This window comes from Symphalangus syndactylus, chromosome 8, assembly GCF_028878055.3.
Source record: "Symphalangus syndactylus isolate Jambi chromosome 8, NHGRI_mSymSyn1-v2.1_pri, whole genome shotgun sequence".
Classification (NCBI taxonomy): domain Eukaryota; kingdom Metazoa; phylum Chordata; class Mammalia; order Primates; family Hylobatidae; genus Symphalangus; species Symphalangus syndactylus.
This window is the reverse complement of record NC_072430.2, coordinates 100,527,381-100,541,336: the sequence shown is the minus strand read 5'-3', so window position 1 is coordinate 100,541,336 and position 13,956 is coordinate 100,527,381. Positions and strand designations below refer to the sequence as shown.

At 38.6% G+C, this 13,956-nt stretch overlaps 1 protein-coding gene across 6 annotated transcripts in view; it reads left to right on the top strand.

Moving 5' to 3' along the window:
- HECW2 (HECT, C2 and WW domain containing E3 ubiquitin protein ligase 2) overlaps positions 1 to 13,956 on the top strand; it is a 405,698-nt gene that overhangs the window by 213,694 nt on the left and 178,048 nt on the right. The window contains exon 1 of one of the 6 annotated variants that reach the window (XM_063644846.1): positions 2,453 to 2,587. The exons of 4 other annotated variants lie outside the window; for them this stretch is intronic. In XM_063644846.1, the coding sequence (XP_063500916.1) occupies positions 2,578 to 2,587 (10 nt within the window). In that variant the 5' untranslated portion in view covers positions 2,453 to 2,577. Of the gene's footprint in view, positions 1 to 2,452; positions 2,588 to 13,956 lie in introns of those variants that run through there. One more of the 6 variants, XM_063644847.1, reaches the window with a different exon arrangement.

Here is a 13,956-nt window from a genome sequence, read left to right as displayed (position 1 = left end):
AGCAGGAAGTAAAAGTTAAGGCAGAGCTATAAACTGCTAGAGTACTGAAGGAGTGTTCCATCAAACACACACAGCCCATCAGCAAAGGCTGGGGGACTTACTGATTGAGTGCATTTAAGCAAATCTTCGTGCATTTGTTATCCAACCACTGAGTGAACTGAGCAGGGACTTAAATAGCCACACAGGACAGCTGCTTCACCCCTATGAACTTCTAATAGGGATATTTTCTTAAATAAGCAAAATGTCTTTATTTTACTTAATATTATACACAAGAATTACCTAATATTAAAATTTCACTGTTTCTCAAAAATCAATTGATTTAAGCAAAATCCAGTTAACAATTTATTTATGTCACCTCTAATATAGAGCAGTACCTCCTCCCCTCATCCTTTTTTTTTTTTTTTTTGCTGGAGAATAGCATACATGCAGAGAAGTAAAATCATCATAAATTTATGACTCTTGCATCTTCTCAGTAACACTCTTCCTTAAAGGTAACCATCGTCCTGACTTCAAACACCATAGGTTAATTGTGTCTCTTTTATTGTTTTTATTGAGGAATTGCACATATTTAGGAACGTCCTTAAGGTGCCATAATCTTAAGCGTACTGTGTAATGAACATTTACATATGTATAGACCCGTATAACTGTCACCCAGATCAGGACATAGAGTATTCTCAGCACCTCAAAAGTCCTCCTCATACTCCCTTCCAATCACAGCCTCCCTAAGGCTTGACTTCTAAAACTATAGGTTAGTTTTTCCTATTTTTGAACTGTAAATAAAGAAGAGAATTATTTAGAGTCCATTAGTTTTATCTGACTCTTTTCACTATCATTTTTTCCTTTCATTTTTCGCAGTGCCAGTGACAACTGTATCTGTTGTCCTTGAAAATGTCTCACATTCTGGATTTGTTTTTGTGCTCACTGGTATTGTCTTTTAACTTGTTCCACTGACTCCCTTATTTCTTATAAATTGGAGGTTAACCAAAAGGGTCTTGAATGTCATCAAGTTCATGTTTTTCCCCAAGGATGCTTCTTTGGTGGTGCTGTGTACTTCATGTTGCATTCCATCAAAAGTTACGCAAGAGTCTGGCTGCCCCATTCTTCGTGATGCTAAGATTGATTAGTGGGTTCAAGTTGTGGCAGCATAATGTCTTCATTAGAATGTTTCTCATTGATTTTTTTGTCTAATGTTTTCAAATATATTAGTTTCTTATGCATTGAAAAATTATGAATTTTGTAATTATCTTATTTCTTCTATACTTATTTCCTGGAATTCTTATGTAAAAAGCACTTCTCCTCATTAGCTATGGCTCCTTAGTACCTTTGAAATACTATTCATTCTGGAAAAGCAAAATGATGCTTAATTCTTTAATTTTCATTGACAGTTTTCAGAATATGTGGGCATTGGTGCCCTAGTTGTTGTCAATTGTGACTAATGAGTTTTAATTTTATTTTAGTTAGGGGCTACATATATTTTAATATTGCTATGAACTCGTGTTTAAACATTTTATTTTCATGTGTTCTAATGAATTGCAGGGTTTTGAAAATATTCTAATTGGGCCAATGGGGAAATCTATACAAGAAGGTGTTTTAAGAGTAGTTTTATATTTTATCCCCGGTATCTTCACTCTAAACACTTATTCTCTCTGTGGGTAACCATTTGTGGTGGCTGCTTCTTTATCATTTCCATGTTTCTTTTCATACATAAAAGCACATTGTGTGAAATTGTGTGTGTGTATGGGGGTGGTGGTGCAGTATATATACTATTTCAGCCCTAGGCAATGGGAGTTACAGTGACTTAGCCAAGATGACAAAAAGATGACATGGTAGGGCCTGGATTTAAACTTAGGAATCTGACTTCTGAGCTTGGGTTTTTAATCACTCTGCTCTACTTATGGCAGTCCCATTGACTCACAACCCAAGGAAAGGCCAAAGAGGAGACAGTTGTGATTTTGCTACTCTTAGAGTAATGCATTCAAAACTAATCTGAACACAGATTTAACAGTGCAAATTGTTTTTAAAATAATTGCAGAAATGCTTTGTGAGACTGCATCTGAGTAAACTTGTGCCAAGAAAATATATACTTCTTGATTTTCTTTCCTTTTTTGTGTTTTGTATTTTGCTTGTTTGTTTGGTTCACATTTTCTAATTTGGCTTAGCAGTATTGACTTAATCTGCTGGTAAGAAACAGTGAGAAAAACTTATTTTAAGTGCTTTCAGATGTTGCAATTGTTATTGCATGAGAAATTTGTAAAATGGAAACTTTGCTTCATTCATGCATTAACTATGCTGAGGGTATTTCAGGAAAATCTGCATGATATGGTTTGGCTATGTTCCCACCCAAATCTCATCTTGAACTGTGGCTCCCACAGTTCCCACGTATCGTGGGAGGAACCCAGTGGGAGGTAATTGAATCGTGGAGGTGGGTCTTTCCCAAGCTCTTCTCATGATAGTGAATAAGTCTCATGAGATCTGATGATTTTATAAAGGGGAGTTCCCCTGCACAAGCCCTCTCTTGCCTGCCACCATGTAAGACGTCCCTTGATCTTCCACCATGATTGTGAGGCCTCCCTAGTCATGTGGAACTGTGAGTCAGTTAAACCTCTTTCCTTTACTAATTACCCAGTTTCGGGTATGTCTTTATGAGCAGCATGAGAACAGACTAATAACACTGCATCAGGACAATTTTTAGTACCTTATATCAAGAATACAATTGTTGCAAGTAGATAACTTTAAAACTGACAAAAAAATTAAAATGACCATAATATAATTTGCCTCTTAGGTTGTGTTTGAGACTCTCTTTTCGGGATTCTCAGAATTTACTCATTATTTTATCACTGAAAGTTTAAGCTACTTTTCTGTGGTACTAACTAGTGGATAGCTTTGGCCAACCTGGTTTCCCTTTGATTTAGGAATTAATGTCATTAAAATTTTTGGCATGTTTATGAAATTTGAGTATGATCAAACAATAATTTTTATAGAGTTTGTAACTCTTATGTTTTTTCCCCCAAGGAATGAAAAACCATTTTAATTAATTCATTCATTTATTTTTATGTGTTGATTTTTTTTTTTTGAGATGGAGTTTTGCTCTTGTTGCCTAGGCTGGAGTGCAGTGGCGTGATCTTGGCTCACTGCAACCTCCGCCTTCCGGGTTCAAGAGATTCTCCTGTCTCAGCCTCTTGAGTAGCTGGGATTACAGGTGAATGCCACCACACCTGGCTAATTTTTGTATTTTTAGTAGAGACGGGGTTTCATCATATTGGTCAGGCTGGTCTCAAACTCCTGACCTCAGGTTGATCCGCCTGCTTCAGCCTCCCAAAGTGCTGAGACTACAGGCGTGAGCCACCACGCCCGACTTTTTTTTTTTTTTTTTTTTTTATGACAGAGTCTTGCTCTGTTGCCCAGGCTGGAGTGCAGTGGCGTGACGTGATGTTGGCTCACTGCAATGGCCACCTCCCGGGTTCAAGCAATTGCTACCTGCCTCAGCCTCCTGAGTAGCTGGGATTACAGGTGCACACCACTGCACCCAGCTGATTTTGTATTTTTAGTAGAGATGGGGTTTCATCATATTGGCCAGGCTGGTCTCAAACTCCTGACATTGTGATTCATCTGTCTCAGCCTCCCAAAGTGCTGGGATTACAGGCAGAGCCACTGTGCCCAGCTGAAATTAGTTTTCATGTACCATCTTTGCTTCATTTTTTTTTTTTTACTCTTCCCTTACTGGATGTATCCCACATCTATGCTTTGTCCCCTAGAGGTGACCTTATGGTGGATGATACTTGTATTTTTTAGAATCTTGAGACATGAGTTGTTGATAATACTTTGTGGATAGCTACAAAGTCACTTTTTGGGGAAACTGCTTGATAAATGAAAACTTCTTTCTGAATGAGTATTTCATAAATCCACAGTACAAATAAGATTTTCAAATGTCAAAATAGTTGATGATTAAAGATAGATTTGCAAGGGCAATGCAGAGGATGTAGAAAGATAGGGGAGAGATGCCAGCCTTCATTTTTTTCCTGTATTACTGTTTCTGTATTTGTTTGTGACACTAAGCCACAATGAAGCCTTTCTTTTCTGATTAGTAAAGTAGTGCAATTCATTGTACACCACTTGGAAATTATGGACAAATATGAAGAACTTAGGTTTTCCAGCCAAGCTATAACTACTATGAACATTTTAGCATATTTCTTTTACAACTTTAAATATAGATTGTATATATATTTATTTTATAATCCAGTTAAGTTCTTATTGTACATATAATTTTGCAGTATGTTTTTCCACTTATTATCTCATGAACGTTTTCCATGTTATTAAAAATTATTTGAGAATATCATGGGATGGCTACATAATACTCTATGACTGTACCATAATTTACCTTTTCATTAATTTCTGGACAGCTATTTAGCTTCTAATTATTATGAATCATGACATATTATTCACCATTGAATTTATATAATCTTTGGTGGCACATATTTCTTGAGCATGCACCTTATTTTGCTTATCAAGCCATGGCAGATAATTTTTTTCATGTATAATCATTACTTTTTTGTTTGTTTCCCCTTGTACTCTTATGCTTTACTGAAGGAAGTTGTTAAATTTTAAAAACAATAGCTTTTTTTAAGTTTGAGATGTTTATATATAAACCCTGAAATAGGTTAGAAGGTAAAATTACAAATCCTGATGACAGCAGTTTATGATGGAAATGCTTACAGACCTTTAAATATAGCTTAGTAGGGAAGGGTGGGAGTGAATCAAGTTGTTACAGTTTGTTCCAGGAAGGACATTTTGGATGAACGCCATCTGCTTTTACAAAGATGTCCTGTGATTTTAGTTATATTTGCTCCACTTAACCTTTCCCAAAGTGTGCTGAAACAAATGTATGTGGTACACTAAAAGAAATTAACATAATTATAATTCCTTTGGTTAATTGAAAACAGGCAATTCTTTTTCTCCAAAGATGTTACTTGAATTACAAACAAAGTACTGAATTTGAACATGGTTTGGGCATGTCAAATAGCCTAGATCAAGGAGACTGCAGAGGTCAGTTCATCTAGCCAGCTGCCTTCCTGGTGGACTATCCTTTATCTATTTAGTGTACTTGTCAGAGTGAGAAAATTCCAAGAATTTCTCTAGATTTTATTTCAGTGATTTAGAGTCTTCCTTGTTAAGAATAACAACACTCATATCTGAGGTTTTACTGCAGCAAGTGTGGACTCTGCACCAGGTCGTGTGCTGCTGACTTTATGTAGCTTCACAATCCTCTCAAAATTGTACTGGCTGTGCCTCGTTATCCCAATTGTACAGATGTGAAAACTAAAGTTTAGGAAGTTAAATCACTTGGCCAACCTCACACTGCTAAAAAGGTGTCCATTTTTGGCCGCAGAACCAAAGCTGTCCTGGACAGCCTACAAGCTGTCAGAGAGTTCTTAGTTATATAGTTAACCAATTACATGAGAAAATGTCTTAAACTGGGTTTCTAAAAAAAAATGTTAAGCAAATATAATGAACAAATTTAGTGTGCAATTTATAAGCATCAGAAAGCAAATTTGGACACTTAACAGTTGACTTCCTAACTCTTCTAAAAGGGGGACACAATTATGTAGGGAGGAAAAAATCCTCATTTTTATTCTTCCTGGCTAGAGATCTTGGCAACTGGGAAAGTGGTTGCTATTATTGTGACTTTACCCATTGTATGCACAGATTCATACTTCCAGGTTCTCCATCCTACACCTTTTATAAACACCATGTTTAACTTGGAAAGGGAAAATGTTATTCTTGGCAACACTTATATACCAAAAGTAGAAACTGTAGGGGACCACCAAAGGATATATCAACCAGGAAGCAGATACCGTAAAGAATATATCTAACATTTAACTTTAATACTGTTAACAATGCAGGTCTTCAATAAGGGAGAAAATTATGATTCAAAGTTTACTAGGAGGCAGGGAAACCACAAAATGAGATCCGTGTCCCATGTATTTATGACTAGAATAATTTACTGATACTTTGTGCTTCTTATTACTGTTATTGCCACATATCAAGAAAATCATTAGATAGTTGATAGGGACCTGGCATTAAGATGAGTAAAGCAGTTAAAGGACCTGCTTTTTGAGAATAGCCTGAGACCATAGTTTCATGTTAGCAAAAATACACAGATAGGGTACAGATATTAATACAATGATAGCATTCATCACTGAATCCTCAAATGTTAAGACTCAAGGGTCTCTTTGAAAATTAAAAGAAAAATAAAAGTGAAAAAGTACTACTTTACACTGTTGAAAGTAAACTTTTAAGAAATGTTACTAAAATGTTATTCTAAAACGGGATACAAGCTAAAAAGAAGTCGGTAGATTCACAGAAAACAGAGATCGTTCATTGCTGACAGATTCACAGTAAGTAATTATGAGAAGTTGAGGATATTCACTTTTGTATTAAAATCCTGGGTTAGGAGAGGCTCACTGGACTAACCAAGAAGGCCGGTTCTTCTCTGTAGAGTTCACCAGTGCTTCGCAGACTACCTGTGGACGTTGATCTTTTGTAAAATAGAGTGAAAATAAGCTAGTAGGAAAAGAAATGGAATAAAATATAAGATCTATAAAATGAGTCCAAAATTTTATTATTAGATTGAATAGACATAAAATTACTCTGACAAATTTCTGTAAAAGTTTCTAAGAGCTTCCAGTCAGTTTCTAGACCTATTTCAGATTATAAACAACCGATTCATGGACCAGCACTTACCCATGGCCCATATTTTGTGGAACACTGTTCTCAGCTTAAGTAGAATCTAAAACTTTGTTCTCGTGTTAGTGCCCCTTTCTGTCTTCATTATTCCTATACTTGCTTGTCCTTTTACTATGCTTTTTTATTCTTTATTTAAAAGTAGATTGAACATAATAATTGTGAGCTGTTAAGGTAGGAGACACAGTGCAGGTACAGATGTGTGTCTGTTTTTGAGTTTAATAAAATGAATATGCAAAATCAAAAATGGCATGTACCTATACGTGTTCATTAATATATGGACTACTGGATTTTAAGACTCTACACCATTGTCTGTTAGAAATGTGGTTCAAAGAGTATCTGTATCAGAATTAGCTGAGGTAACTGTTTAAAAATGCAGACTTTAGGGGGCAGAGCAAGATGGTGGAATAGAAGCCTCCACTGATTGTCCTCACCACAGTAACACCAAATTGAACGACTCTCCACAGACAAAAATACACCTTCATAAGAACCAAAGTCAGGTGAGCAATCACAGTATCTGGTTTTAATTTCATGCCACTAAAAGAGGCACTGAAGAGGGTAGGAGAGAGAGTTTTTCATTGCCGACACTGCATCCAGCTATCCTCCAGCAGCAGAAAGTGGCACAGAGAGAGAATCTATGGGCTTAGGGGAGGGAGAATGCAGTGATTGTGGGACTTTGCATTGAAATGCTGTGCTGCATTGTCACAGCAGAAAGCAACACTGGGCAGAACCTAGCTGGCACCCACAGAGGGAGCATTTAGACCTGGCACCCACAGAGGGAGCATTTAGACCTGGCACCCACAGAGGGAGCATTTAGACCAGCCCTAGCCAGAGGGGAATCACTCATTCTAGCAGTCAGAACCTGAATCCCAGCAAGCCTCGCCCCCATGGGTTAAATTGCTCTGGGGTTGTAAATAAACATTAAAGGCAGTCTAGGCCACAGGGACTGCAATTCCTGGGCAAGTCCTGGTGCTGTGCTGGCCTTGGAGCCAGTAGACTTTGGGGGCCTGTGACCTAGTGAGACACCAGCTGGGGTAGCCAGGGGAGTGCTTATGCCATCCCTCCCCCACCCCTAGGCAGCACAGCTCACAGTTCCAGAAGAGACCCCTGCATTCCACTTGAGGAGAAGAGGGGAAAGAATAAAGAGGACTTTGTCTTGCAACTTGGATACCAGCTCAGCCACAGTAGGGTAGGACACCAGACAGAGTCTTGAGGCTTGCATTCCAGGCCCTAGCTCCTGGATGACATTTTAGACACACCCTGGGCCAGAAGGGAACTCACTTCCTTGAAGGAAAGGACTCAGACCTGTCAGGATTCATCACCTGCTGACTAAAGAGCCCTTGGGCCCTAAATAATCAGCAGCAGTACCCAGGTGGTACTCATCATGGGCCTTGGTGGGACTCAGAGACATGCTGGCTTCAGGTATGACCCAGCAGATGCCCAGCTGTGGCAGCTAAGGGGAGGGACTTCTTCTGCTTAAGAAAAGGAGAGGGAAGAGTAAGGGGACTTTGTCTTACTGCTTAGGTACCAGCTTGGCCACAATGGGTGAGGACATTACCCACTGATGTCCTCAATTCTAGGTCTTGGCTTTTAGATGGCATTTCTGGACCTACCCTGGGCCAGAGGGGAGCCCACTGCTCTAAAGGGAGAGTTCCAGGCCTGGCAGCATTCACCACAAGCTGACTAAAGAGCTTTGTAAGCCTTGAATGAATATCAGCAGTAGCCAGGCAGTGCTCACCATGGACCTAGGGCAGTAGTGGCCATAGGGAGAAATGCCTCTGTTTGTGGAAAGATGAGGGCAGAGTGGAAGGACTTTGTCTTGTGGCTTGGGTGCCAGCTCAACTGCAGTGGAATAGAACATCAAGTAGATTCCTAAGATTTCCTACTCTAGGCCCTGGTTCCTAGATGGCATCTTTAGGCCTACCCAGGACTGGGGGGATTTTGCCACCCTGAAGGGAAAGACACAAGCTTGGCTAGCTTTGTTATGTGCTGTGCTGATTGTAGAGCCCTAGGCCCTTGAGTGAACATAGGTGGTGGCCAGGCAGTGGTTAACATGTGCCTTGGGTGAGACCCAGTGCTGTGCTGGCTTCAGGTCTGACCCATTGCAGTCCCAGTGGTGGTGACAACAGGAGTCCATGTGTCATTCCTCTCTTAGGTTCAGAGAGCTCATCAGTGAGAGAGAGAGAGAGAGAGAGAGAGAGAGACAGAGACAGACTCCATTTGTTTAGGAGGAGTAAGGGAAGAGAACAAGAGTTTCTACCAGGTAATCCACAGAATTCTTCTAGATCCTATCCAGGACTGCCAAGGTGGTACCTATAGGAGTCTGCAAGAGTCACACTGTTACTAGGCTTGGGATGCCCCCTAATGAAGATATGGCTGCAGTGATCAAAAACTTAGATCACAACACCAAAGTCCCTTAAATATCTGGAATACCTTCAAAGAAAGACAGGCGCAAACAAGCCCAGACTGCAAAGACTACAATAAATACCTAACTCTTTAATGCCTAGACCCTGAAGAACATTCACAAGCATCAAGACCACCCAGGAAAACATGACCTCACCAAAGGAACTAAATAAGACACCGGTGACCAATCTTGGAGAGGCAGAGATTTGTGGTCAGTCAGACAGAGAATTCAAAGTGACTGTTTTGAGGAAACTAAAATTCAAGTAAACAAAGAGAAGGAATTTTGAATCCTATCAGATAAGTTAAACAAAGAGCTTGAAATAACTAAAAAGAGTCAAGCAGAATCTCTGGAGTTGGAAATGCAACTGACATATTGAAGAATGCCTCGGAGACTCTTAGCAGCAGAATTGATCAAGCAGAAGAAAGAATTAGCTTGAAGATAGGCTATTTGAAAATACACAGTCAGAGGAGACAAAAAAGAATAAAAAAGAATGAAGCATGCCTACAAGATCTAGAAAACAGCCTCAAAAGGGCAAATCTAAGTTATTGGCCTTAATCAGGAGGTAGAGAGAGATGGTGGTAGAAAGTTTATTCAAAGGGATAATAACAGAAAACCTCCAAAACCTAGAGAAAGATATCAATATTCAAATACAAGAAGGTTATAGAACAGCAAGCAGATTTAACTAAAACAAGACTACCTCAAGACATTTAATAATGGAACTTCCAAAGGTCAAGGACAAAGAAAGAATGCTAAAAGCAGTTGGAGAAAAGAAACAACATACAATGGACTTCCAATATATCTAGCAGCAGAGAAATGCGCATCAAAACCACAATGAGATAGCATCTTACCCCAGTTAAAATGGCTTTTAAAATGCTGGCGAGGATATGAAGGAAAGGGAACCCTTGTACACCTTGGTAGGAATGTAAATTAGTACAACCACTATGGAAAATAGTTTGGAGGTTCCTAAAAACTAAACATTGAACTAACATGATCCAGCAATTACACTGCTAGGTATATATGTAAAAGAAAGGAAATTAGTTTATCAAAGAGATATCTGCACTGTTTGCTGCAGCACTGTTCACAATAGCCAAGATTTGAAAGCAACCTAAGTTTATAACAACAGACGAATGGAAAAAGAAAATGTGATATATATATGTATGTGTACCATACACACACACACACACACACACACACACACACAATGGAGTACTATTCGGCCATGAAAAAGAATGAGATCCTGTCATTTGCAACAACATGGATGATACTGGAGGTCATTATGTTAAGTGAAATAAACCAGGGACAGAAAGACACACTTCACATGTTGTCACTTATTTGTGGGAGCTAAAAATGAAAACAATTGAACTCATGAAGATAGAGAATAGAATGATGGTTACCAGAGGCTGGGAAGGGTAGTGGGTTGCAGGGGAAGTGCAGATGGTTTATGTGTTAAAAAAATGGTCGGGCGCGGTGGCTCAAGCCTGTAATCCCAGCACTTTGGGAGGCCGAGGCGGGCAGATCACGAGATCAGGAGATTGAGACCATCCTGGCTAACACGGTGAAACCCCGTCTCTACTAAAAATGCAAAAAATTAGCCGGGCGTGTTGGCGGGCACCTGTAGTCCCAGCTGCTCGGGAGGCTGAGGCTGGAGAATGGCGTGAACCCAGGAGGCGAAGCTTGCAGTGAGCCGAGATTGCGCCACTGCACTCCAGCCTGGGGGATAGAGCGAGACTCCGTCTCAAAAAAAAAAAAAAGGTTAGATAGAATGAATAAGATCTAGCATTTGATAGCACAACAGGGTGACAACAGTCAACAATAATTTATTGTACATTTAAAAGTAAGAGAGTATAATTGAATTATTTTTAACACAAAGAAAGGATAAACGCTTGAGGTGATGAATACTTCATTTACTCTGATGTGATTATTATGCATTGTATGCCTGTATCAAAGTATCTCATGTGCCCTGTAAATATAGTCACCTACCATGTACCCACAGCAATTAAAAATTTAAAAATGCAGACGCCTAAGACCCATCCTATACCTACTGAATCACAATTTCTGTGGTTTGCTCTATGGAGTCAGAATTTTAAACATGAGTCCCAGATGATTCTAAGACACATAAAATTTAATAACTACTCTTTCAGCATGTGGGAATCTGTGTGATATGTTTAATTCTGAATCATACACTATGGTGGTAAAGTATAAATGCCAATTTTGTTCACTAATGTGAATATATTAGAGTCTCTGAATGTGTTCTTTCAGGAGAGCATCTCCAGGGTATATTACTGTGTTCATTGCTATATGCAAAGCATTATTGGAAAAGGGTAATGTTCCCATTTTACAGACAGAAACAACGTATATATATATATATATATACACACACAGATAAAATAATTTTACATCCTTCTCTACTAGTTTCATCTTAATTGAAGATTTTTGCATGCTTAAAACCTATTCTTAAATTCCCCCTGGTTTACAATAATATAATTTAATTTGGAATGAAAAATAACATAGCTGAAGAACCCATTAACTGTGCAGTTAAAGAGTTATAACTTGAATTAGAGAAGGAGGATTGTATTTAAACCCCTTAATATTTCACTTGGAAACATTTGTTTCCATTAATATGGAGTTAATGCAACGTTAACACAAAGTTCACCATTAAGGAAAAATATAATACTCTTGATGTTAATATGAAATTCTCCCATGAGGAAAAATATTACATCCTAAGAGCTTCGAGACATATGCCAATCAAATAAAGCAGATACCACTATAGCTGGGTCTTTAATTCTGCGGTGGAAGTAGGTGAAGGGAAAAGAACTACATTTATTCTGATTTGTGTATAGCTTTCAGAGTTTTTGGCACATTACATCTGCTTGTGGGTATTGATCTGTGTTAAACATAGATAACTGAGGGTCATTTATTTTTGTGTATGAAAGTAATGGATCACAGTGCTATTTTGGCTTGAATGGGCATTCCTAGAGGGATTTCCTTGTCCACCTAAGATGAGGAAATCAGTCCTTTGGGAATTTTCTTCTCTTCCAAAGCATATTGATAATTTCCCAGATAAAACTCAAAAACCCTAAGAAAGTAACAAGTCCTTAATTACTTTTACTAAACTCATTGTACCACACAAATTTCTCCTGAAATTGTGCAGGGTTCTGGGAAATCTCCCTCTGCACCTCTCAGCCTTGCCATGGTGCTCCCTTGATCAAGTTCCTGGAATTCTCCGAGCTCAGTTTCCTCATCTAGGGGCTAAGAACACTTCTCAGAATTACTGTGAGAATTCTTTCAGTGGATGATTCTTAATTACTGAGCGTAATTCTTGACATTCAGTGAATGATAGGTAGTTATTGTGGGAGAAAGCTGTAGAAGAGTGGCAAAAGTATGGGTAAGCTTTGATGTCATACAGACCCAAGATTTGAAATCCAGCTAGTTTCTGGCTATGTGGTCTTCTGTGAACAAGTTATTCAATCTGTCCCCTAGTTTTCTTAATTTATGACACGGGGATTTTTACTCTGGTTACTCTGAGGTTTAAATGAGTGTGTGTACACACTTATAGGGCCTAGCACGTATTCAGTTATTATAACATAACAAATAATAATCATGATCGTTTTTAGTGAGTTTAACGGCCTACTTTCTAAGCCAAATTTAAAAATACACGTATTTTGTACACATGTATCAACTTGGGTTTAGATTTGAGGTCCTACCCTTGATATTTTAGCAGCTACCTCACTTTTGTATATATTTTCAAAAAGCTTTCTGATTTATACACAGACTGATGTGTATTCCCATTGAAAGATTTTGGGAATCTGAAAACAGAGTGACAACGGGACAAGCATTCCTCTGGCTGCTTTAGAAACACAGGGTTCGAAGAAAAAGTCTCCAATAAAAATTGCAGCAGATAGGCAGACACATCCAGTGAGGCTTCAATAATGCATATGAGTGATGTCAGCCTCAGAGGCATGCAAAATGCAAAACACAGAGGAAATTCATAATGGGATTTTCAGGAAAAGGGTTGTTCCTTCCTGATGTGCTAACCTTGATTCTAGTTTGTGTTTTTGGTACCAGCATAAAGATAGGTGGAAGAGGCACTGCTGAATTTTTCCATTGCCAATTTGTGTTGTAATCTAAGGACTGTGTCTTTGCTCTTCCCTGCTTTACTCTCAATAAATATTCTGCGAGCTTTGGGGAATGAGCTACTTTAGTTAAGTGATGTCTTTAATTGTTTATAATTAATCCATTCAGCATCCATAAATCACATTTCTACCCATGGGCATCCTTGCTAGATCAATAGCTTTGAATGTTGAAAACTGTAATAATCAATTGGGCTTGCAGTGGGAGATCTGATGGAAATGGGAAAGATAATTGGGGGATAATTTCCATTCCTTCATTTTTAAGCTTCCCTTTCTATCCCTTTACATCAATTCTTGAAACTTCTAGATGCTGTTCTCCTTCACCAGCCTCATCCCTTCAGAGCGTGTGGTTCATATGCCAATGCCTTGAGTGAGCTTTCTCTTTTTCTCCTGACCACGTCATGTTGATGGCCCATCCATACGCTGAGGATCTTTTCTTTTTCCTTTGTAGCATGTGTCATAATTGTAATTAAAGAATTCATTTTATATTTATTTAATGTTTTTCTCTTTAAAATATAAGCTCTGTGAGGGCAGGGGCTATGTTTATTTTGTTCGCAGCTACCTCCCAGTGCCTACCACCGTATGATATCATAGTAAGTAAAAACATAAGAGTGTTTTGTTGATAAAAAGTTGTTATTAATGTGCTTCCCCATTTTATTTGTTGCTCTTGGTTTTGCTGGA